The sequence below is a fragment of the Protopterus annectens genome, chromosome 7.part0 (genome assembly GCF_019279795.1).
Source record: "Protopterus annectens isolate FY-2018-M chromosome 7.part0, PAN1.0, whole genome shotgun sequence".
NCBI lineage: Eukaryota > Metazoa > Chordata > Ceratodontiformes > Protopteridae > Protopterus > Protopterus annectens.
This window is the reverse complement of record NC_056739.1, coordinates 36,284,755-36,311,252: the sequence shown is the minus strand read 5'-3', so window position 1 is coordinate 36,311,252 and position 26,498 is coordinate 36,284,755. Positions and strand designations below refer to the sequence as shown.

The 26,498-nt window shown below is 40.6% G+C and overlaps 1 protein-coding gene across 2 annotated transcripts in view; it reads left to right on the top strand.

Annotated features, from left to right (window-relative positions):
• The window catches only part of CELSR2 (cadherin EGF LAG seven-pass G-type receptor 2), a 1,401,203-nt gene that overhangs the window by 1,050,022 nt on the left and 324,683 nt on the right, over positions 1-26,498 (top strand). For both annotated transcript variants that reach the window (XM_044076472.1, XM_044076471.1), the window contains exon 18: positions 16,295-16,504. In XM_044076472.1, coding sequence (XP_043932407.1) covers positions 16,295-16,504 — 210 coding nt within the window. The remainder of the gene's footprint in view (positions 1-16,294; positions 16,505-26,498) is intronic.

Sequence of the window (26,498 nt, the reverse complement as noted above, 5' to 3'; positions counted from 1 at the left end):
ACAAAACTGAGGTCAACTCCATTCAGAACAACTTGACTAAAACAACCAAACATGGAAAGCTTCATTCTAGGTAAACTTGCCATCAAGGCAGATGATACTAAATATGAATTTCTACAATTTCCAAAAATGAAGGGTAGGAAACCGGAATGCAGTGTGCTAAATCAAAATGGTATCACCAAAGAGAGCAAACAAGTATAGCAAATTCACTGCTCTATGTCGAGCAAATAGACCACAAAGGGAAATGCCATTGACCCTTCCATGTGGTATGGTCCGACGTAATGTCCCATTCCAAATGGTCACCTCTGCCCTCATTATGGTAAGGAATGTCTGTGACACCAGATGATGTACTAGGATGTCTAGTTTGTGAATTTAAAAATAGTGTGGTACTCTGACTTGCACACAATCTTAATATAGCATTAGAAAGTGGCTATATCCCTGATTCCTACAGGCAGATTAGTATGTTCCCATTCTACAAGATATTTCCATCCAGAAAACCTAATAATTACAGACCAGTCAGGCTCAGAAGAATGTTGTGAGCTAGTTCAGAGAATCATCATGGTGCTTGGGAAGGCACAAGACACTTGGTTCTCTGTAACCTGAAGAACTGTGTTTCATCAAAGGTAGATCTTACATGCTGATAGTTCATGAATCCTTTTCGAGGGTGTAACTGCAGCCTAGGAATAAAGTCTGTCTGTCTGTGCTGCTTGCTTTGGTCCAGCTAAAGCATTCTGCAATACACCGTATGACAGAATCAGGTGTGAAGGTAAATTAAGCCATAAGGTCCTGGGTGCACACTTGGTTACATTGCAGCACACACGGGTAAGAATGAGGACGCACCCCTGTCCTCACTGTTCTGTCACCAGTGGATTCCTTCAATTCTTTGTGTTAGGGTGACCTCTTTAGTCGTTGTCTCACATGTGAAAACTCACACCATTATCTGGCTCACCTAAAGTGCAATTGACTGTAAACTGAGAGCATTGTCCATAACCCATTTCCCTACAAACAACATTTGTCAGTAAAAGTAATCTTGTCTTCAGTGTCAAAAAATCAGCATGCAAACATTTGGCAAAGCCCATCAGCAACTTTATACCCCTATTGATTGGCAGACAAAGGTGTTGAAGTCTTTGCAGATGATGAAATGTAACTGGATAACCATATAGCTGCTGTTGTCCCCAAAACATTTTATTTATCTGACATTTGTTGACCGGGTTAGTCTGAATGGGCAATAGCCCTTTTTTCAGCAGAGACCCAAAGAGAAAAGCTCCAATGGAAAAAAAACAGAAACAAAGGTAAATAACATGGAAAAATGTACAAATGAGCAGATTGTATCTAGAATAAACATTTGTAGTGTAAAGTTCAAAAATTTCAGAGAAAGCATACAAATAACAGCATTCAAAAGTAATAGGTTCATAGGTTGGTACTAGGCTATCAGCCCTAGGGCCTATACAAGCCTAGCCATAACAATTCCTTGGCTATTTCTTCCCACACTATTTACTTCCCTGGACCCCTGTCTAGCAGGGCGACTGACGTGATCCCCGGGGTGAATTTCCTTTCTCCCATCCAATCGTCAAGGTTCCTTTTGAAGAGGGCCAAAGAGGCACACTGCTTGACATGTATGGGCAATCTATTCCAGAGTCTGGGGAGTCTCTGGGTCAGGAACCTGTCCCTCCAGCATGTTTTCTGTATTGTGATGACAAGATTTAGATCCCTGGAGCGTGTGGCTCTGAGGGATTGGGATTTCTTTAAGTGTAGCATGTCCAACAGCTCTGGGTTTGACATGGTCTTGTATATTAAGCAGAGATCGCCTCTGAGTAGACGATATGCGACAGAGTATAGCTGGAGTTTTTTAAGGCGGTCAGCGTATGGCATCTGCTTTAGGCCTGTGATTCTTTTAGTGAGGTATTTCTGTGGCCTTTCCAGTTGTTGCAGATGTCTTGAGAGGTACATACCAAACGGGGCATTGTATTCTATAATGGGTCTAATGAGGGATGAGTACAGTGGGACAATGACCTCCTTTTTTCTGGATGAAAAGCCCTTAGTGATGAGGTGTGCCACATAGAAGGATTTCCTGACTGTTGTGGCGATTTGGTTATCAAAGGTGAGACCACTGTCCACCTGTGTCCCTAAGTCTCTTATCACACTTTCGGTGTTTAGTGTACTGCCACAATTTACAACATATATATCATGACAGTACAGTCAGATTTGTACATAAAATAATATAAGAAAATGTCATAAGAGGACATTGACTAATGGGAGCTGAAGGAGAAGCTTTAGAGGCACATAATATATACAGGGGCTTGAACCCCATGAAAAAGGCCAGTGGCCAGACAACAGTCTGGGAAGCTAAGAGTACAAACATAAAACTATTAACATAGTAATCAGGAAGCATAGAAACTGTTAGCATAAAGAAGCTGCAGAGAGAAGTGGGAGAGAATATGTGGCAAAGTTGTAAGGCGGGAAGCCATCGTGAGATGACTCGAAGAGGAAGAAGAATGGAGGCCATGTTAAGTAGGGTCCTTACAGAGGCAGGACCAAGATTTATACAGGTTTTCCTTCAGGATTGTTTTAAAGGATTTAGGATTAGTGATAGATCTGACAAAGGTAGTTTATTCCAGGCATTAGCTGCAGATTAAAGGAGTTTGCCTATATTTTTGTAAGGCTTATAGACTTGCAATAGGTGCTGTTGAGCGCTACAGAAAGCACTGTTAGGAGTGTAACATTGGATTAGAGTAGAGAGAGAGGAGCATGAGGAGGGTTCATGAAGGATAGAGTGCGTCATGCAAAGCTGGAGAAGTAGAATTTGGTGATGGAATTCCAGCCGCTCTAGCCTTTTTAGAGCAATGCAGTGGTGGGTACAATATGACTGGTTGGAGGCAAATCATGCAATTTTATTGTAGGTGAGTTCAAGTCTGGACAGAAGATTGGATTGGAGATTTGTGAGTATCGGGGCTGCATAGAGAAGTTTGGGAAGAAGGAAAGCTTGTGCAAGGGAGAGTCTTGAAGCATTCATGAGGAATTTTTTATGCCTGTATAGCAGGCCCAGCTTTTGATGTGTCTTTTTAATGCATTGATGGATGTGGAGATCAAACTTTAATTGGTCATCGATAAGCATACCCAGAAGTTTAGTATGAGTCTCAGTGGAGATGGTTGTTTTGTTGAGGAAGGAGAGTGTAAAGGTGGCTATGTTATGTTGTAGAGTGGTAGGGAGGAATAGGAGTAGTTTGGTTTTCTTTGGATTAAGTAGTAGTTGGTTTGAAGTAAGACAACTTTCATCTGGATGAAGGGACTCTTGGGTGAGGGTATGGAAGTGAGTGATGTCAGAGCAGTAGATGATTGTACAGTTGTAAGCATAGTGGACAATGGTAGAGTGGGCAAAAGGAGTGGAGGACATTGATAAACATGTTCAAAAGTAGGGGTCGAAGGATGGATCCTTCAGGTACCCCTGTTTGAGTAGGTAGGAAAGGAGAGAAGCTGGATTCCCATTTCTCTGCCTGGAATTTATTGGTGAGGTAACTTGAGAATCAGGATAACTTGGATTTGGAGATGTTTAGTGAAGTTAGTTTGGATAGAAGTAATCTATGGGATGTGGTATTGAAGGCTTTAAAGAGATCGAGAAACAAGCAGGAGATAAACTTACTGTTGTCACCAGAATTTGCAGTCGTATCTATGAAGGATGTCAGACCAGTACCAGTGCTGTGTTGTGGCTGGAAGCCACGCTGTGTGGGTGTGACAGTGTTTTTCTTGTAGAAGCTGGTCAAAAGCAGTTTGTGTATACATTTTTCTAGAATTTTAGTCAGAGAAGATAAGATGGCAGTTATCCTGAACTTAGGGGTCAGTTGATTTGCCGCCTTTATGCAAGGGAATGACATAGAATTTTATCTATATATTAAGCACAGTGTTTTCCTTAATGGATCTGTTGACCAAGATGGAGATAAGGAAAGCGATACAGTTGACAGAAATTATTAATAATTCTGGAGGAAGATTATTAACTGATGGAGAGCAAGTTTTAAGATTTAATATAAGGTGTGGGCATGGGTTTAAGAGAAAAGCTGGGAGATGGAGTAGGTCTAGAGGGTGTGGGTTGAGTGATATTGCCGTTCTTGGTAATGTTGCGGATAGTATCTATGAAGAAGATATTTAGGAAGGTAACAGTGTCAGTGACAGAGCTTGTAGGACAGGGGTTAGGGGACAATGGGCTCCCAGGATGTAGCAGCTTATTAACTGAGTGCCAGAATTTTTGGGGGTTAGATTGGGGGTTGTTGAGTGGTTTATGCAAAACGTTTTGTTCTTCAAGGGTTACTTTTTTAGGTATGTTACAGAGCTCTCTGTAGGTTTGAAGATCAGTGAGGGATTTAGATTTTTTCCACACACTATCCCTCTTATTCATGATAGTTCAGGTTGCTCATGTTAGCCAGGGGGTTTAATCTGTTTTTATTCTTAGTTTCCTGATGGGAAGCCAGGGAGCTGCATGTGTCTAGAAAGATGTTATTGAATGCCAGTTCAGTACAGCTTCCTCTAGGGGGGATTGTGGAGGAAGGACCAGTTAATTGAAGAGAGATGGTGGTTGAAAGCTTCAGGATTAAAACTGGAGAGGTTGTGGCATACTTTGTATTGCTGGGGTTTACATAGTTGAGGAGAGTGTGTCTATGTATGTAGGTGGGATGATGATTGCTTAGGGTATCCGGTGGTGTGGAGGGGTTGTGATATAGATTAGGATTAGAGGTAAGGGCCCAATCTAGAATGGAGCCAAAGTTGGTGCATTTGTTTAAGTGAGTAGGAGTGGAGATTAATCGGGAGAAACCAACGAGGTTAATGGAGGGGGAATCCATGTCAGGGGCATTCCAGTTGATGTTAACATCGCCTAAGGTAACGGTTTCATAAGAGATGGTTTGTGAGATCGAAGAGAGAAAGCACTCACGGTAGGGATATTGTTACCTGCGGGAATGTAAATGGAGGCAGCAGCTAATTTTTTGTGTCTGTTTAATTGGCAATTGGAAATGAGAATTTCAGCTGGATGGAAGTCAGAGGTAGTGATTGAAAGAGGTTGAAGAGTGAGACGGTTAGAGTAGATAATAGCAACACCTCCACCTTTTTCTTAAGACGATCATGGTGGAGGATATTATGACCTACAATAGGAGTCACCCACCTGATGCTCGGTGGGATTGACCAGCATACCAGAGAGCCACTCCCCCTTGTATGTCTCTTGTCAGACCAATTATAAAGTGCTGTTTTCTGTAACATGCTCATGTGCCAACTGATGCAGTTTGTTTTCATTTGTTTGTTTGTATTTGTTCATTTGCATTTGTTCACTGGGAGAGTTCAACTAGACATAGCTCCTTTTTAGGGGTGGTGCAGGTAGATGTGTTTAGCTTCAGAAAAGCCAAACACAGAGAAGAGAAGAGTCATGGTAAACGTGCAACACAGACATACATCTTGTGAACATTTTGATAAAGAATATGCAGTAGTGTACATATTTAACAGGCATAATTAAAATAAATACAAAATATGATTTAAAAACCAGCTTAGCACAAGAAATTATGTGGAAAAAATGTGTGAAACAACCAAAGCAGATAAGATGATATGCATCTTCATTTCCAAGATGACTGCACACTGATCAGTAGTTTAATTTCAGCTCTCCCAACGTGAAAAGAGAAATTGAGAAAAGGGAGGCAGTGGAATTGTCATTTTTCTATAAAATGTAATTACTGGCAAGTAAGTACAATGCCTGGATGACAGCAAAGAAGAAATTCAGGGAACCTTATATAAAATCATCTAGAAAAGATGGAGACACTGGTTTGGAAGAATCCTGCAGCTAATCATAAAAAGCAGCTCAAGCTTCAGCTTTGGTACAGGAGATGGCTTCCATTAATTTAAAGTTAAACATAAATCAAATATACTCAGAAGTTATTAAAATAAATGAAACATTGAAGGAATATATTAACTCAAATAAAAGGCTGGAAAAATAGAAACTTTAACTAGATGTTCGGATGAATTGATAAAACTGCAAAAATCAAAGGTTGGCTAAGCATGAGACTTCTCAAGAAGGGCTGTTTCAAAAAGTAGTACAGTTAGAAGACAGTGAACGCAAGGAACACTTGAGATTTTCTGCTGTAGCAGAGACACTGGAATGAACATACTGTAATAATTATTTAATTTATAATTTTATGAAAGCATAAATAAGCAGCTGGACTGCTGTTCCAGAGCAAGATTTATTAATTGAAAGGGCATGTCAAGTGTATGCTCCAAATGGGTGCATGTCAGGTCAACAAAGGTAGTTCGCTAAAACTACTTTGTCTGACAGCAGAGATTGCTTTTTTCTCCACTTGATTCTGGAGGCAATCCCCCCATATGGAGGGTGCAGAGGGACATGTTACCTTAAAAAAAGTAATGTTTGCTGAAGATGGTTTCAATGAACCTTTTTTGATTTTTTTTTTTTTTTTTGCATTCATCAAAACTAACTTGACAAGTTGACATATATCCTGTCCAAATCTGATCAAGAGAAAACAGCCAAGACCTATATTACTAAAGATAGAATCATAAAAGCAGAAAGAGATGATTCTAACAAAACTGTGACAGAAATGAAAAAAATATATAAAAAATTGGAGGCAGCAGAATGTTTATGGAATATGATTATTCACTGTACTCCAGGCAGAAAGAGAAAAATATATCCCAGCAATCAGGAAATGTCAAGTGGCAGGTGCAAAATTCAAGTTACTGCATCCAGCTGTCTTCAGAATATTTTTTTTCCTGGAGGATTAAAAAACAGTTTGATGCAGAATAGGCTAAGCAAGAAAAAAGTTTATCCAACAAAAAGTGAGCCAACATGGGTATTCTGCTTCTCATTCTTCTGACAATAAAGCTCATAGAGAGATCTTGCCAGCGGAAAACTTCCCATCGTTCCAAAGGAAAATGCTTTCAGCACAGAAAAAGTCACAGGTGATGACTAGAAGAATCAGGAGTACCTTGGATGTGAACCATAGTCTGATGTTGGAAGATGATCAGGAAGAAGACCAGCAACATGAAAGTAGTGAATAAAGCATCAGTCATAGTTGTAAAATATGACTTTGCAAGTAAAAGTGGCTGAGAAAGAATGGAATTTTGTTGACCTTTGTTAAACTTGTGGGTGGACTGCAAAGCATATATCCCACTGGATCCTACTCAGACGATCCATTCAAAGGTATGGTCGAGACCATATGATCAACTTTCTGAAAAGTCGAACTATGGAAAACAATAAAAATTGACATTTTTGCAGAGAAGGCAATCCCTACTGCACCCACCAGACCCCATGCATATTATATATACCAACTCCGAGATTGCACTACAGTGGGGGAAAAGGGTAAATTCCCTGATCTCCACTGTACCCACAATTTCCATTCAAAAACATTGACATTTCGGAAAGTCGATCATATCACCTCAACTGTATGAAGTTTAGTTTCTGCTGAGTCAGTTTTCTGAATGGGACCCATTCCCACTTTGTGTCATTAATGTTTAGAAGAACATTAAAGGGAAAGAAAGTAACTGCAAGTCAAACAATTTTTCGTATTAGTATTTGTATAAAACATTTCACAATATATAAACTGCTCCTTATGTTGTAAAGCAGTTTTGTATAGGTGCAGTCAGGTGTATTTTAAATGTCAGGGGTCTTTTCAGTGACTGTTGTATATGTTAAAGATATTAAAGTAAGTAACTGTTGTTTTTTTTATTTGTAAGAAATATAGCCTTTACACTATAACTAGATAAGAAAGGCTGAACAGAAACCAGTTTGTTAATACTGTGATCTTGGGCTGCTAGGGTGCGGGTGGGGTGTTAAAGTGTACTGATTATATGATGTTATATGTTGAATTAAGATAATAGTTTCCCTTGTTTTACATGGGTGGATGACCAGATTAATTTCCTTGGTTTAAGCTATAAACATTTTTTGTAAGGAAATAGGCCTGCAAATAAGACAAAATGATGAAGGGCATGAAAAGTTGTTTATATCTGCAGAGATTAGCTTGTTGCTTTTTTTTCTCTTATCAAATGTTCTCAATGGGAGAAATGAAGTCTTCAGCTGAGGGCAGTTGGCTAGTGTAATTTTGTACATTACATTCTGAGTGAAATTTAAAGATTTCTACATGCATCTTTAGAGTTGTTAGTTGCTTTTCTCCCTCAGTGGTGAACTACTTTTACGTGAAATCAAGCTGTCAGCATGAGCAAGCAGTTAATCTTGAGAGTTATGAATATTCTTTGATGAGGGAAATGCAAAATTTAAAGCTACGATGGCAAGTAGCTCAGTAAACAAGAAAGTCTGACATTTTGGGAAATGAATAAGAAAGAGTGTCTTCCCTAGCATTCTTAAAACTTTAATGTATTTAATAGACCAGTGCACAGTTTAGTTTTATTTAAAGCTAGCCAGTGCACTTTTTCTTAGGGCGAACAGTTAATGTTTTCTGAAAGCATACAAGCTGTTTTTACATCTGGGAAGGGAATAGAGCTATGAACAGAAGAAGACAGCACCCGGTGTAAGTGGGAACACAGGCTGTAGTATGCACTTTAGCATGGGTAGTCTTTAATTTTAGATTAGACAATGCCTGTTGATGCAGATGTTGATTTTGGACAGTTGTTCCTATCTGAAGAGTCATTTGTTGTTGAAAATATACATTGTTTTGTGTGTTCATTCTAAGCCAATATTGGATGGGATTGTTTTTGAATGTGTTTATTTTTTTTTTGTTTGAGGGATTTCATTAAAGCAAAAAGTCTTGAAAACGTGACAGAGGTAGAAACAGAGATGAAAAGAAACAACTGCATAAACGATCAGCCTGCCAAATAATGTGTGTATGTAAGACAAATGTTAGAAATACACATTCAAAAAACTTGTAATAGGTGGGAACAATAGCTTTTTGATATAACTGATACTCTGTCCATGCTACCTTGGAATGTAAATGGCCTTACAGGTACAAACAGCAACGCTGGCTGTTGGCAAGGGACAAGGATTATGCTGGAATATATTTATGTTCCACTAAAAGCTGCTGTTATGGAGTTTAAGAAAATGTTAAGAGAAAATAATCAGGTTTTATCAGGGAATATTACTTATAGGTGAGGACTGGAACTTGATTTGCAATAATAATAAGGTACGCATTGGGGCACCTAGAAGGGAAAATATAAAATAACATTCTGAATAAATGTATGAAAATATTTGGTATGGAAGATGTCAATTCATTAGTAGAAACTCAGACAGAATTTACATATTATTCCCAAAAGTGCAATAACTGGGCTAGAATGGATAGAATTTATATTTCACAAGAACATGTACATTTAATTGAAAACTTTGACACATATCAAATAACTGTTTTAGATCTTGCAACAGTAAAATCTAAAAAATACAGGGTAATGAATTAAAAATGAGACACTGGCATTTTCTCATGTACCTTTTAAATAAAGAAAGGAACACCTGTCCATCTACCTGGATCTGTTCGCTAAGGTGATAGTATCTGGACTAATCCTCTGTACTCTCTTACATATTAAAAGAAAGGAATTCAAGGAATGGGTTGTGGAAATTATTAAAGCGTTAATGGAGAACTTTGCATAGCTCTCAACCTCTTAGCACAAGAAATCTGGACAAAGGCTAAAATTATAGGGGGGGCAAAGGCCCAAAAATAGGGACAGATTATAAATAATACTCTTATATACCGTGAAAGTTGCTAGAATGTTAGGATTTGTGTTAGCATGCATTTTCTAAAGGGAATGAAGTCTGCAACTTAAATGTATCATTATTTAGTGACTTCAGTCCTTAGTGATTTGACAAAAAACAACAAATTTTATGAGCAGCAGGCCAAAAATATGAGGTAGAAATCTGGACATTCTACAGAAATCTGGACAGTTGAGAGCTACGTAGAGAAGATAGAAATTTCTTCACAATGGATAGCTAGTTAGTGGGATAAAACAAAACTGGAGTTGAGAAATTAGGTAGAAATAAAAGAAAAAGAGATGTAGTTAAGAAGTATTAGGAATTATTTACAGGGACTGACAAAGGTAATGTGTTGCAGAATAAGGGGAATCTCACAGAATAAGAAGTGGTGCAACTGCAAACTGACAAAGGTAATGTGTTGCAGAATAAGGGAAATCTCACAGAATAAGAAGAGGTGCAACTTAAGAGTGATAAAGCGTCTCTACTTATTCATCCACCCCAGGCTGTTCTCCTAAACACCTACCTCACTCTAAATCTAAAGACCCCTTAAACATCTGCAACCCTTTAAGTCAAATTCAACATGAAATTATTAATAATGTTTTTCTACCTTAAATGTACACAATGTAAATACTGTATATAGTCCCTGATCTCATCCCCTCTTACCGAAAACAATTAATCTTTAATAACTACCTGTATTAAGCTGATGCAGTTTAACTACGGCAATCATACCTTTCATGTGTGAACTCCACTTTTACTAATGTTCAACCACCTCTCTAAGAATACTCCAGACACTATAATCTATGCTCTACTAACAGTGTACTTCCCACCTATTTCTCCTCCATTTCTGCTAAACCTCAATATACAACATTCAATTTTTTAACCCTCAACTAATAATTGCTTTCCCTTTAATTGTGAACTCTTCTCTTGCCTCTATCACTTAATTATTGTACAAATAGTTCTCTATACAACTTTGTAAATATGTTTATGAACTGTCTTGCCATTATGCGTTTGTACTTTCTCTCATTACTTTGTATTATTTCATTTTTGTTTAATTGCTTGTGATGTGGAGCTTTTCTCCCCGGGCCTCCACTGAAAATGGGCTATTTGAGCCCAGTGGACATCCCCGGTAATCAAACTGGAAATAAATAATAAATAAATAAATAATGAGAAAATAAGGATGTATCTGGATAATATGCATGAGTTTAGAAGGATTGCTGTTAAGCAACTATTTTTAATAACAACTCCAGAGCATAAAATCTTATAGCACAATGACTTAGGCAGCAGAAAGTAGAAAGAGTTGTCATCAAACTTAGGAAGCCTTTGACAAGAAAAATAACCAGAGATCCTGTAGCAGTATTAGAGATGTTTCAGGAATTTTAGAAACCAAGAAAGAGCACAAATAGAAATATTTATGGAAAGCTTAATTATGCCAAGATTAGAGGAAGACGAGGCTCAACAACTAATTGTTAAAGATAGACGGAGATGAGATAAAAACAGTGACATATAATCAGTCTGCTGGAAGTCATCAGGACCAGATGGCATATCTGTGGAAGTTAGAAGGGGAAGAAGGTGGTAAAGATCTAGAAGATTTTGTTTAATAGTGTTTGAAAAAGAGGGGAAACGCCAGCATCTTAGAAGAAAGGAGTCGTAGCTGTATTACTCAAAGAGAGTAAAGATCTGTCACACCCAGCTTCATACAGGTCCATTTCAATTTGAAACCATGATTATAAAGTGTTTATGTATATACTAGTTAAAACAATGGCAAAGGTGCTGCCAAAGTTGATTGACAGAAACAAATCATTATTGTTTTATGGAGGGGAGGCAAATATATGACAACATTAATAGAACAATGGTGATCCAGATGGAAGCAGAATGTAAATAAATACTGCTGTTGTTCTTGCGTCTTGATGAAGAGAAAGCATTCAACAGAGTAAGCTGAGAGTTTGAGTTGGTCAATGGAAGGACTTGCATTCCCAAACAGAATTATAAGGTTAATTATGAGGATATATCAAGGATCAGAGGCAAAAATTAAAGTAGGAGGGTTTCTCTTCAATAAGTTGTGTTTGAATAAAGGAACCAGACAGGGGTGTCATGTTTCCTCTTTGTTATTAGCGTTATATTTCCAGCCTTTGGCAGGAGAATAAGGGACACACAACTTCAAGGATATAATTGCTTTGGTAAGCAAGAAACGTTGTCTTATTTGCAGATGATGATATTTTCTCCTTGATAAATTCAGAAAAGGACATTGTAGTGTTATGGTAAATTTTGAAATAGTTCTATGTCTTTTCAAAGTATAGAATTAAGAAGGCTAAAACTAAGGCTATATCCATAAATGATGTAGCCACACACAAATTGGTTCAGCAGTACCCATATTTATGGAGGCTTGATAAGTAATTATGTGTTCAAAAGGATTCTGTTAAGGCAGCTAAGGATATGTGGGAAGAGGGAAAAGAAAGCATTATACAAAACCTGAGAAACTGGAAGCTCTTGTCTAGGGATATGGATAGGAAGATGCAAGCAGTGAAAATGTTTTACTCCCTTTAGCTGCATATGCAGTTCAGGCATATTTTCATCAACAAGAAGACAGTAATTAGTAAAGTGTTGAAGGAATTTGTCGGGGGGGGGGGGGATTAAGTGGAATAAGCTGATTCTCCCAATCGAATAAGGTGCTTTAGGATTACTTGATCTGATGGGGTATTTTAGAGCTACACAGTTAAGACTCATACACATGACACAAGCAAAAAGTTATAATTCAAAGTGGAAAGGGGTGATGATGAAATGGGGGAAATTCAATAAATAAGGAAACAGATTTTGAGTGGAAATCCTTGAGGAGAATAACAACAACCGTGCAGAATACTGTATTCATAAAGTTGCAGAAAATATTCTAAGAACTAAGCCAATGCAGGAATGGAGAAATAATTTTGGCCAGCAGGGATGACTGCAAGTAGGGGGTGCAGAAAATAGGCAAGAGGGGGGGCTGGAATTTATTGGAGAAAACTGTCAAAGGAACCAAGGAACTGGGTCAAATAACTTGAGAAAGCAAGGTAACAGAGTGGGATAAGGCCAAGAAGTTTGGGTTGTAAAGTGAAAGACTTGCTCTGGTAGAGTTTTTAGGTGAATCTAGAACAGAAGCTGCTATAAAATATTGCATGGTAACTATAAGAATCAATCAGAGGAGGTTAGAAAGGATTGAGAATAGACACTGGAAAAGCAATTTACAAGTGAGTAATAGAAGGACAAATGTATGGCTCCAAAGTATGGAACAAAGTACTTTTACTCGGAAATGTTTTCATAGGTATTGTTGTACCACAGGCAGACTTTTTCCTTAGGAAGATAGAAAATGTTGGAGGTGTGATGGGACAAAGAATGGTAACTGGGAACATGTGTTTTTAGGAATGGAATGAGTTTTCAAAATTATAAATATTTTCTAGAAAGTGCTTTGTTAGAAATGATGGGGTGCAAGTGGTTGTGACGAAGGAAAGAATCTTTTGAGCTGAGATGTAGGATACAGATTGCCAAGACATGTCTGCTAAAATATATTACCAGAAAAGTGAAATCAGAATCTAAAAAAACTATAATTGAAGTACAACATATTGTAAATATAGGAACTGGAGCTGGGATCTGTAGAAAAATAAGGGAGTAAGCTGCGTAAAAATAAATGGAATTTATGAGAACAATCTATGTAGAATAACTTTCAGGAAGGGAGAGTGATGCTTAAGGGAAGGCGGGAACTCAGCAGTTTATGTATTGTTGGGGTGATTGATAATTGTTAAAAAGTTATATATATACGAGTGAAAATGAAAAATGGTTACTGTGGTTTGTTTTGTTCTCTGTCATTGTATGTTTACCTATCTCACTTTCTACAATTTAAGAGTTTAATGAAGGTGTTTAAAATATTATGGTCCATTTGACTGAATGTTCACTTGATCTGTGGTACACTTCAGTGAAAATGTCACACACTATATCTCTCTCTACCTTTTTGTGGGGGCAAGCCCCCCTGCATCCTTGTCATGTGGGTGGAAGTATCATTCATGCTTCATCTCATATCCTAAAGGGAGCAGTTATAATTTCTATGAGTCCTTGGTTTTGTTATTAAAAAACAATACCTTAACATGTTTTGAGCTAGCCAGAACCATTTCTGTTAAATTCTGTCCTTGAAAAATCTTTGCAGTTCTAACATGTAAATGTAGAATGTCTGAGCAGCAAACTCTAATATTCACATGGAGTTTCACAAAGACAGAATGTCATTAAGGACTAATCCCTCTTTTATGTCTAAGTTGGTCCTAGAACTTTTTTTGATGAAGACCATCCATCTGATAGTCTTCTTCCTTCATCTTCAAAATGTGGAGACAGGACTTTTGATTGGTTTACACAGACATCTAAAATACTACATGGAGCAAAAAGTGACTTCAGGCAAAAAAAAACAGCTGTTTGTTTTCTTTAAACCTGCATAGCAGAACAGACCACTGTCCAGACAAACTGTCTATAAGAGGGTGGTGAACTGCATTACATTTTGTTAACACTACCACGGAATAACTTTGCAGGAACGGTTCAAGGCTCATTCAGCTAACAAAGCAGTCATCACATGAGCTTTCTTTAGGAATATCTTACCTCACAGAATCTGTGAAATAGTCATGTGGCCATCTGTTCACACCTTCTCTACACGTTACAGTTTGGAAGCTTTTTCGGGAAACAGAGTGATCCTGTTTTTGGGATGTGTACTCTTCATTTATGATGAATTGTACTGCAGTACTGATTTCTTTAATGTCATAGTACCTTTGTGTGATGCTGGCACTGTAACAGTAGATATTTGAATACAGTGATCACTAGTACTGCACAGGCCTTCTGCCTTGACCCTGTGTAACCCCAATACTCTGTGTGTGGCTACTTCTCCCTCTCTGTGCACTTTCCATTTCCACTCCTGTTTTTGTAGTCTGAGCAGGATGACATTCTATCTTCAGGCCTGCTCCAGATCACAGGTACTAGTGCTGATGATGTCTTTGTCTGTCTGTCTTTCTCCGTCACACAAAAAGGATGTAATCTGGCATAGGCTATGTGTCTTTTCTAGCTGACGTCCTTCTCCAGTTTAGGGGCTGTGTGAAGCTCTGTAAGTCTATGTGGCTGTGCAGGCATCTACCTGCACCTAATTCACATCTGCCATGAAATAAGGCATTGATCCTTGTGGGGTGAGTTGGTCACGTGTAACTGTGCTTTTCTCAGTCACCAGAACAGTGTTTGACTACTTGTCACTTATTCCCTCATTCTTCACTAGTCTTAGTGTGTGAGTGCTTATTACTAGTGTCCACATGCAACACACACACACACACACACACACACACACACACACACACACGCACATGCACAAACGGGTTACCTTCAGAACATCAACAGACCATTTCCTTGAAACCCATTTCACTGACAACTAGTAAATGCAGGAATTTAAGGTGAATAACAGGGATTTGTCCCGCTCCCCGATGTAGTGTGACCCTGGATTTAGTATATATAGTTGGGGGTGGGGGTCTCAGCCCCCGCATTGGGGAGTGTGGGGAGCAAAGCCCCCCCACCTATTTTGGTTTAAATTCTGTACTTTTTGTGTTATTTTCTTCTTTTAAAACCAAATAGCCCCCCACACCACCCCTAATTATATATACTAAATCCAGGGTCGCACTACATTGGGGAGGGGGACAAATCCCTGTTATTTGCCTTAAATTCCTGCGAGTAGTAGTTGTCAGTGAAATGGTCTGTCAGTGAAATGGGCTTCATTGAAGTGGTCTGTCGATGTTCTGAACGTAACCCACACACACACACATTCATAGACACACCCGCACACATTTACACACTCACATACACACACACATACTCACTCACAGACACACCCGCACACAGACACATATACACACACACACCTGCACACACATACACACACCTGCACACACACGTATACACACACACCCACACCCACACACACACACACACACACACACACACACACACACACATATACACACTCACAGACACACACACACACACACACACACACACACACACACACACACAGCACAGGTGCTTTTTGTCGGTTTGCCTATTGCTGTTTCCATTCACTCCGCAGTACTGCATTTTTTATTAGTTACCTTCTCCTCAGTACCTTGACCGTGTCACTAGCTCCCCGTTCACTATTACTGCATCTGGAGTCATATCACTAGGTCGGTCACTCTGCAGTACTCACTTCTCACTAGGCCTTACACTTAACAAACTAATGTCTCACTTACTGCCACTGTCTCCATCACTTCCCTGCAGTGTGTCTGAAGTTTCCCAACACTGCAGTACATGTTTGGAAATATTTATCCATAATGTAGCTTGATGTACGAATTCCAAAAAAGTACAAAAGAAAAATAGTGCAATGGTATGTCTGGTGCAACATTCATTTTCTGTGCTAAACAGGTGTGCTATTTATTCTCATAACAGATACGTTGTTTGTGATACGTGTGTTTGTTTTACAGTTGTTGATTTTTTTTTATTTTGATATGACATTTCTAGACATTATTGCTTTTAATACTCTCTTTTACAAACCCCTGTGGTCCCTCTGATTTGAAATATTTATGAAAATGTACTTTCATTCCATTTCAGGCTGACAAGCTGAGTCGCAATGAGTCGCAATTGGACACTGCCAAGTCACGGCAAATGGCGCAGATGCTGCAGAATGCTACACACCGTACAGGATTTTACTTTGGTAGTGACATCAAGGTGGCATATCGTCTTGTCAGTAATATTCTGGAATATGAAAATAAACAGCACGGTTTTGGACTGGCAGCGACACAAGATGTCCACTTCAGCGAGGTAACTGGCAAAGATGAAATTAGCTGGGTGATGTTGGGCTTGATTCTGATTTGTGTTGCTGTACCACAAGTTGTAAAGTGGCTGTGGCTGCTGGGATAAAAGTTCTGTCTCATATTTGCTTCTTTTGAATGCATAAAGTCTTGTGTTGATGTATAATGAGAAAGGCAATAGGCCTCATTAAGAAAATAAATTGCAGAGTTCCATGTTTAGACATGTCCTGCATTAAATATAATGTGTTTTTTGTTGCTCTGTGTTTGTTATATACTGTTTCAAAGTGGCTACAGTGATGTGTTGCAGCTTACCAAGGTAGTGTCGATGGAACAATATTTATCTGTTTGTAACCAGGGACAGGGAGGACTTGTAGTGTCGAACAGACTGTTTCAGTGGTGTCATAAAAGCTTTGATTTTGTTAATTTGGTTGTTGACAGTTGCACAATTTGCATTTGGAGTTTCACGGCACTGAACTTGGTCAACATTATGTAATTTTTTTTATAGTTTTATTATATCATGAATTTTAAGTCTGGCCTAGGAAGGGTCATAACACTTCATTACCCCCAGAAGAGTTTAATAACTCTGTTTGCGTGGCATCTCTCCATAGCAGTCACCATCACTGACAAAAGTGTCTTACCATACTGTGCAGAGAACAGAGATAAAGTGAGATGGTCATTGTACCAAATCAACAGAAGAGCCAAGTCATTTGTATGAAAAACTGGACATAATTTATTAATGTTGCCAAACATGCTTTAAGCTGTTGACAACTGATGTACAGATGTACCTGACACTGCTGTTGTCACAGTCCTTTAATGTGTAAACAGGATATCCTGTATCTCTCAATACTTATGGCTGCAGTTGTAACCGTGATTCTTCTGGCTGGTCTGCATATGTTGATTCCATTTTAGATACAGGGTGTAAAGGGGGGAGTAGAGTACAGTGACCTGTGGGAGCAGTGTACTGGTGGAAGGGGTACTTTTCCCATAGTACGTTTTCCATGATTATTGCAATGTCCTTCCATATCACTGTTGCAGTATTCCTAATGTAAAGGATCTCCTGCCAAGGATAGCCCAACGTCCAGCCAGTTTACCAAAACCTTTGGTATCTACAGGCTCTGTACGTCACACATATGACCCCTGCACAAGATGTAGCGCATAAAGGTGATGTATGTTTGCGCACACCTCAAAATGTCTTTGCTGCCAGTCAGAACATCATCATTGAACATCAGTCTGAACACCTTTTTCTGTGTTGCTTACTGAGTCATTTTTAAGATAAGTGCCCCATTGGGGTTCTTTTGGTTACTGAGTCATTTTTAAGATAAGTGCCCCGTTGGGGTTCTTTTGGTTACTGAGTCATTTTTAAGATAAGTGCCCCGTTGGGGTTCTTTTGGTTACTGAGTCATTTTAAGATAAGTGCCCCGTTGGGGTTCTTTTGGTTACTGAGTCATTTTTAAGATAAGTGCCCCGTTGGGGTTCTTTTGGTTACTGAGTCATTTTTAAGATAAGTGCCCCGTTGGGGTTCTTTTGGTTACTGAGTCATTTTTAAGATAAGTGCCCCGTTGGGGTTCTTTTGGTTACTGAGTCACTTTTAAGATAAGTGCCCCGTTGGGGTTCTTTTGGTTACTGAGTCATTTTTAAGATAAGTGCCCCGTTGGGGTTCTTTTGGTTACTGAGTCATTTTTAAGATAAGTGCCCCGTTGGGGTTCTTTTGGTTACTGAGTCATTTTTAAGATAAGTGCCCGTTGGGGTTCTTTTGGTTACTGAGTCATTTTTAAGATAAGTGCCCCGTTGGGGTTCTTTTGGTTACTGAGTCATTTTTAAGATAAGTGCCCCGTTGGGGTTCTTTTGGTTACGGAGTCATTTTTAAGATAAGTGCCCCGTTGGGGTTCTTTTGGTTACTGAGTCATTTTTAAGATAAGTGCCCCGTTGGGGTTCTTTTGGTTACTGAGTCATTTTTAAGATAAGTGCCCCATTGGGGTTCTTCCTTCTTCCTTCTCTTTCTCTTGTATTTTATGTGTTGTTGGCTTCATGTCATCCAGAAAAGGAAAATGTCAGTGTGGGAGGCAGATTTCCCATAAAGATTGTCATGACCAGTGTCTTTTTTCTGTCTGGGTACTTCCCACAATCACACACAGTGTTCTGTCTGCCAAGTATTACTCCCCAAGATCCTGTGTAATCCCCTGTCCTCCTTGTCTACCCAAGATCCTGTGTAATCCCCTGTCCTCCTTGTCTACCCAAGATCCTGTGTTTTCCCCTGTCCTCCTTGTCTGCCCAAGATCCTGTGTAATCCCCTGCTCTTGTCTACCCAAGATCCTGTGTTTTCCCCTGTCCTCCTTGCCTACTTCCTTCAAAAATCACCATCTTAAGCTGTTGGCTCAGGGTGCTGTGGCAGAGTCTTCCCATCCTGAGGTCCAATGTCAGTCAAGAAAAAGATCCAAAAACTCAGGTCTGATATGGCTGCTGTCCAGCCTCCTCCAGACGTCTCTTTTGAGGCTAGTGAAAGCCTGGAGGACCGTCCAGTTGTTGCCTCGGATTCCTCTGCTGCAACCCTGTTGAAGGCTGGCATGGATCTGATTTGTTGCATGTCCTCGAATACTTTCCAGATGTCTGCTTCAGACATTAAGGGGGGAATTTCAGATGATTATACCCAAGGAACCAGGGAGATTCCACAAATATTTGTGAGAGAGAAGATCCCTACTGTGCTTATTGAGTGTCAACAAGGGTCTGACCCTCCGTGGGTTTCTCGTGCAGATATCCCCGCAGGAAAAGAAACAGAAAACCAAGCATATTTCCTCTGTCTTTAAGGATCCCCAATGAGAATGGCAGGATTTTACTCAGGGGTTGTTTAACACTTTAATGGCTTGAAATCCTCCTCAAGGGGTGTCTGTGCCTGCCACTCCCTGGTCTTCCACTCCTCTTAAGAGACTTAGGAAGCAGTCATTTTCTGTACTGAGTGCCCATGTCTTGGGTACTGCTTTGTTGATCAAGTCTACGTAACCACCAGAATTTCATTTTTTTGCCAAATATTTTTTTACTGCTTTTAATAAGAATGTTGTGCTGTTGCCATATAAATTCTTTTGTGAATTGTGTATTTCTATATATATATTTTTGTGTGTTACTATTTTAAGTATGCATAAAAGCCATTCCATTTCTCTTGGTAACTTTGCTGCCCTGGTTTTATATATAGTATACTTAACTAATTCCACCTGTGGGTCGGGACAGCATGAGAGGCAACATGAAGTGCTTTGTTGGCTTATACGTCTGCCCTTTGGCTTGGTTCCATTGCATCCATTGTTCAGTTTAGGGGTCCAGGGAAGTAAATATTGTGGGGAGAAATAGCCAAGGAATTGTTATGGCTAGGCTTGTATAGGCCCTAGGGCCGATAGCCTATGAACCAGTGATTCCTCTGATAAGGATCTGGATACACTGGAAGAGTCATTAGCCTACTCTTCTCGGATCCCTTTCACCTTGGACTGTGGTTCAGAGGGAGAGGATTCTGTTAGTCCAGATCCCCCTTTAGAAGTACTCTCCATTGGAGACACTCTTTCCTGTGTGATGCAATTCTTTAAGTGGGATTGTTTTCAGGTTTCTTATATCCAGAAGAGGTATTATGAGCTTCCCCAGATGGAGTCTGCCATGCCTTCTGCTGTTCCTCCAGTGGTGGATGCCCTCCTTGGATTCCTTTTCAGCAGATTCTGTAGCCCCTGATTCTCAGCCCCCAGCTCCCAAAAAAACTGCCAGATCTTACAAGGTGCCTGGTAATTGCAAATTTCTGTATAAATGCCCTTCTGATGACCCTTCCGTAGTGTTCATCTCCTAGGTTCATAGGTTCATAGATTAGTACTAGGCTAACTGCCCTTGCGAGTCATTTTAAGCCTAGCCAATTATCCCTTGTGAGACTCAAACCCTGCACCTTGTGTTTGTAAGGCAAACACTTTAACAGTTAGGCCACCCTCCCAATCCTCTGACAAACCTTCCAAACTGTTGCCCTCTACCGAATTGCTTCCTTCTGATAAGGATAGTAGGGCCGTGGAGAAGCAGGGCTAAAAGTATATAGTGCTGTCACCCTGTCTTTTAGGACTATTAATTATCTGACCACAAAGTATGTTTTAGCTCTCCTTTCTCAAGTTTTTCAGGTAATTTGTGACCTTCCTGATTCTGACAGGAAGGCTTTGGCCCTTTCCTTGTTGGGTTCTACCTCTCAAGTTGCCCAACACTCTGTCAAATGCCGTTATGATGCAGCCAATGCCTCTTCCAGGGCTGCTGCATTTGGTTCTGTTACAAGGTGTTACTCTTGGCTTTATCTTTAGGCTTTACCTAATGAAATTAAGGCCAAATAATTGGATGTTCATCGTGTTTCACTGTTGCAGTCATTACAATTGGGTTATCCTGCTGGCAGGCTTCCCACAGTCAGCCTGAGTTCCCAAGTCTAGGTCCGGCGTCAGTTGCTGTCGCCTCTTCCCTGACGTCAGTGCGCCAGGGGTATATAAGATGCAGCCGACACCATTTTCTTCAATCTTTCTTGCCGTACGGTGCCCGAAGCAAAAGCAGTTCGCAAGTGCAGGTCGGCCGACTCCTGAAGTTTTCAATTTCGAATTTCAGATCCAACGTCTTCATTAAAAGCTAAGTACCCCGTTGGGGAAACTTTTTTCTTGCTCCAGACCGATTTCTTGTGGGAAGCAAATACCTCATAAGGATTTTCATTCTTACTGTATTCCTTGCCTAGGCCCTGACCATAACGTTGCTAGTTGTTGGTTTTGTGCTAGATTTAACCAACGCACTATTAAGAGTCGGTACGATTTTGCATTTCATTACTTTGGCAGAAGATTTAATTATATAATGCCGTCGGATCAGTCGACTACCGGAATTTACAAAAAAACGAAAAGAAAAAGAAAAGGACAGGCATCCGAGATCCAAAACCGACGACGAGGCTTCTTCTAGGCCTGTTGCCGGTTCACCGGTTCTCAGTGAGGCGCTTTCGCAGCCCCTGATACCCGCTACCTCAAAGCCACAGGCTGCTTCCGACTCCCATGTGAGCCGACTGGGCCTCTGGAAACTCAAGGTATTGGACACTCGGAAACTATTCCCTCAGATGGGTCCAGAGCCGCTGAGCAGGCATCGGCTTCTGAGGGTGTTTTCAGGCCTACACAGTTATATGTCAAACCTACTTCAGCTACAAAGACAAAGACTAAAGCAGCTCTAAAGACAAAGAAACAAGTACAGCATTCACCTGGACAGGCCTCCATTCCTAAAAAACAGATGCTTAAAATGGCCGAAGACCTTATTACGTTGATCAAGGGTTCACATCCCCCTCCTGAAAAGAGGCCTAGGCAAGAGTTAGAATATGAATCTTCAGACCAGGTTTCCATTTCCTCTGATTCCTCCTCTGAACAGGATTACTCCATTCCTCCCTATGAGGATTCTGATGCTGAAGAATCTATCCCTTCAGCCTCTCCTCCTGAGGATTATTCTTTTGGGGAAACATTGCATACTATGAGGGAGCATTTCCACTGGGAGAGCCAAGATTACTCAGAATCCAAGAAAAGGCTCAGAGATTTCCTTTTATTGCCCCAGCACAGGCCCCTTGCTATCCCGCCTGTTTTAGACATTGTAGATGATGTATTTACAGAGTCCAGTTTTTCACCAGACTCTTTACCACCAGCCCCTGTTAAGCCAGACAGATACTACAGGGTTCCAGATTCACATAAATTTCTCTATAAGAACCCTGCAGCTGACCTAGAAACCATCTCTCAGGGTCCCAAAGGGGTCAAGGCTTCTACTGCAAAAAACCCTATTCCCTCTGATAGGAATTCTAGGGCCCTAGACAGATGGGGCAAAAAGATTTATATCTCTGCTACCTTGGCTGTAAGAGCTTTAAATTACCAATTTCATATGCTTAAGTATCCGCAATATCTAATATCCTTGCTTAAACAGAAAATGCCAGCAAATGCAGAATGTGCAGACAATAAAGAAATGCAGGATTTATTGCATGTAGCTGAACAAGTTGGAAAGCATACTTTGCAATGTGGTTTTGATTCTCTTGAGGCCTCCTGCAGGGCTGCTGTTACAGGTTCGGTCATTAGGAGACATGCTTGGTTAAAAGAACAAAATTTGCCAGATCATGTTAAAGCAAAACTATTAGACGCTCCTTTACAGCATGATACTTTGTTTGGTGCTAAAGCAGAAGAGGTGTTGAAGAAAATGGAGGACAAGGCTAAATCTATGCCAACAGTCAAGGATTTCTTGCAGGTACAGCCTCCCAGATTTAGCAGGAACTGGCCTACAAATAATTTTGTCCTTTCCAGTGTCAGCTTTCCAGTGTCAGATAGACCACAAAGGGGCAGATACAGATGCCCTAGAGGCAGATCACAGCCCCAAGGCTCATACAGGCCTAAACAATGGGGTGCTTCTACCTCCAAGAGCGGAGAGGAAAAAATCACAGCCATACAGAAAACAGTCTCGATAACTTTCCACTTCCAGCACAAAGCACTTTTCTTTTGGCAGCCCCTTTGGGGGGAAAGCTAGCACATTTTTCACAAAATTGGCACATGATCACCCAGGACAAATGGGTTCTAAATATAGTTTCACAAGGCTACAGGTTCCACTTTCACACCCTGCCAAGGCAAAACAGTATGCCAGACCTGCCACGCAATCAATGGGCAGAGGCACAAAAACAAGTTTCATCCCTCATGGACATGAGGGCCATTCAACAAGTACCAGAACAAGAGCAGGGTCACGGATTCTATTCAAGGCTGTTCTTAGTTCCCAGAAAGGACAACGCCTGGAGACCAATACTGGACCTATCTATTCTAAACACATATCTGGATATTCCAAAATTCAAAATGTTGACTCTACAGCAGCTTCTGCCCATGTTGGGCAAGAAGGCTTGGCTTGTGACTTTAGATCTAAAAGAGGCATGCCTGCATGTCCCAATCAGACAAACATGCAGAAGATACCTCAGATTCAAAGCTGGCTCAATGCACTACCAATTCTCTGCACTGCCCTTTGGCTTATCTACTACACCCAGGGTCTTCACAAAGTGCCTGGCACCAGCAATTGCATTTTGCAGACAAAGAGGAATACAAATATATCCTTACTTGGACGACTGCCTTATTCAAGCGGAGAACAAGGACATTCTACTATAGCATCTGGCATTTGTAAAAAGATTACTGACGAGTCTAGGGTACACAGTAAACGAGAAGAAATCAAAACTCGTACTCTCTCAAGAGATAATATTCCTGGGTGCAAGCTTAAATACAACTGCCCAGATGGCTTATCTCACGCCAGACAAACACAGACAACTGACTACTTACTTCAAAATGTTGGCAACAAAGACCCAGTTATCTGCAAGAAAAATTCTGCAGGTCTTGGGTTTCATGGCATCCTGCATTCTGCTAATTCCATATGCAAGACTGCATATGAGGAAACTTCAATGGTATCTAAAAAGTGTTTGGACTCAACATTACCACAGCCTGGAAACAATAATTACCCTCATTCCTTGCCTGCAACAGGAGTTTTGATGGTGGGCAAAAGCCTGTCACCACAACACGGGACAGCCATTCACCTTACCCACAGCCAGGCAGACATTGACAACAGATGCATCAGATTACGCCTGGGGGGCCCATATGGCAGGAAGATGTATTCAGGGCACATGGTCCGCAAGTCAAATGCATCTACATATCAATCAAAAAGAGATGCTAGCTGTTCAGAATGCCCTAACAGCCTTCAAGGATCAGCTTCATCCAGGTCAACTACTAATAAAGATGGACAATACTACAGTCATGTGGTACATAAACAAGCAGGGAGGCACACATTCCTACCCCCTCTGCAGGCTAGCCATGAACTTGTGGCACACAGCAATGACTTACCAAATACATCTGCAAGCACAATTCCTGCCAGGAAGGAAAAATACTCTGGCAGACGAACTAAGCAGAAATGTAATGGATCCTCACGAGTGGAAATTGGATCCACAAGTCTTCAGCATGATAACAAAGACTTGGGGATGCCCGGACATAGACCTATTTGCCTCTCCTCACAACTACCAACTACAAAGATTCTGCACAAGGACTTATCACAAGCAAGCATGGAAAGTGGACACCCTATCTTTCAGCTGGAAAAATCTAACAGTATATGCCTTTCCTCCACTGCCTCTCCTCCCCAAGGTACTCCTAAAGGTCAGGCAAGAGAAGTCAAAAATGATTCTGATTGCCCCAGACTGGCCACGCCAGCACTGGTACCCAATCCTAAAGAGCTTGTCTCACTGCCCAGCCTGGACATTACCTCAAATTCCTCACTTGTTGACCCAACAAGACAGCCAGATACTGCACAGCCAACTTAAAACCTTAAACCTGGCGGCATGGCAGGTAATATAGCCTCTCAAGACACACCTCTTTCTAAAGCAGTAATGGATGTTATTTTGGAGGCCAGGAGGCCTAACACCAGAAAATCTTATGCAGACAAATGGAGGAGATTCTGTGCTTGGAACCAAGCACAAGGCATTGACACGATTGTTCCAAATATTCCTCACATTTTACAATACTTAACTGAGATTCTGGATAAAGGCCTTTCCTTTTCATCAATTAAAATTCATGCCTCTGCCATTTCAGCTCATTACAATACCGAACCACTTATTTTTTCTCATCCGTTACTGAGGCAGTACCTCAGGAGCCAAAAACATAAGACCTCCAAGGGAGCACCAATACCTGCATGGGACCTCAACTATGTCTTGGAAAAACTCACACTGCCTCCGTTTGAGCCAGGCTCTGCAGCTGACATAAAATTCTTATCCTGGAAAACAGCTCTGCTCCTAGCAATAACCTCCGCTAGAAGAGTCTCAGAGTTACAGGCACTCATGGCTGTGGAACCTTTTATCATTTTCCATCCTGACAAGGTTTCACTGAGGACAAACCCTACATTTAAGCCTAAGGTAGTGTCCAGTGTGGCCCTTAACCAAACAATTAATTTGCCTACTTTTTATCCAAACCCACAGAATAAGGGTGAGAAAATTCTGCATTCTTTGGACATTCACAGACAGCTACACTTCTACTTGGACAGAACTAAAGCTTTCAGAAAGACTGATCAACTTCTAGTGGCATATGCTGCAGCATCACAAGAAAAGCCGATCTCAAAACAGACTGTTTCAAAGTGGATAAGCCATTGCATTCATTTCTGCTATTCACAGCATGACAAATCAGTGCCTAAGGGCATTAGGCCTCATTCAACCAGAGCAGCAACCACTTCAGCAGCCTTCCTCAGAGGAGTACCAACCAAAGACATCTTAGAGGCTGAAACTTGGAGTTCAGTGCATACCTTTACAAAGCACTATCACCTACTTCTCTACTCTAAATCCAGGGCAGGCCTTGCCACTGCAGTTCTGCAGGGCCTTATAGCCTCTCCTAATCCTATTTAGCTCCAGCCTCCCAACCTTAGCTCTGGGATTCAACCCAATTGTAATGACTGCAACAGTGAAACACGATGAACATAGTACAGTTGTGTACCTACCATAAATGTAGATGTTCGAGTGTATTCACTGTTGCAGTCCAGGTTACCCTCCAACCGTCCCCCTTTCTTTTGCTGGGGTTTATCTGTACTTCTCTATTCTCTACAACCTATGTGGTGTATTTGCTTGTAGATGAAGGAAAAGTTGTTTTTTGTGCATGCATGCTTATTGGCATAATTTAGCCTACCATTTTAGGGGCACCTGACATCTGGGGCAAGAAAAACTGAAGAAAATGGCATCAGCTGCATCTTATATACCCATGGTGCACTGACGTCAGGGAAGAGGCGACAGCAACCGACGCCGGACGTAGACTTTGGAACTCAGGCCGACTGCGGGTAGCCTGCCAGCAGGATAACCCAATTGTAATGACTGCAACAGTGAATACACTCGAACATCTACATTTATGGTAGGTACACAACTGTACTTTGCCACCTTTGATAATAAAAGTCTTTTTGGTACTGCTGTTGCTATACTTTTTAAATCTCTCCAGGATAAAGTAAAAGCG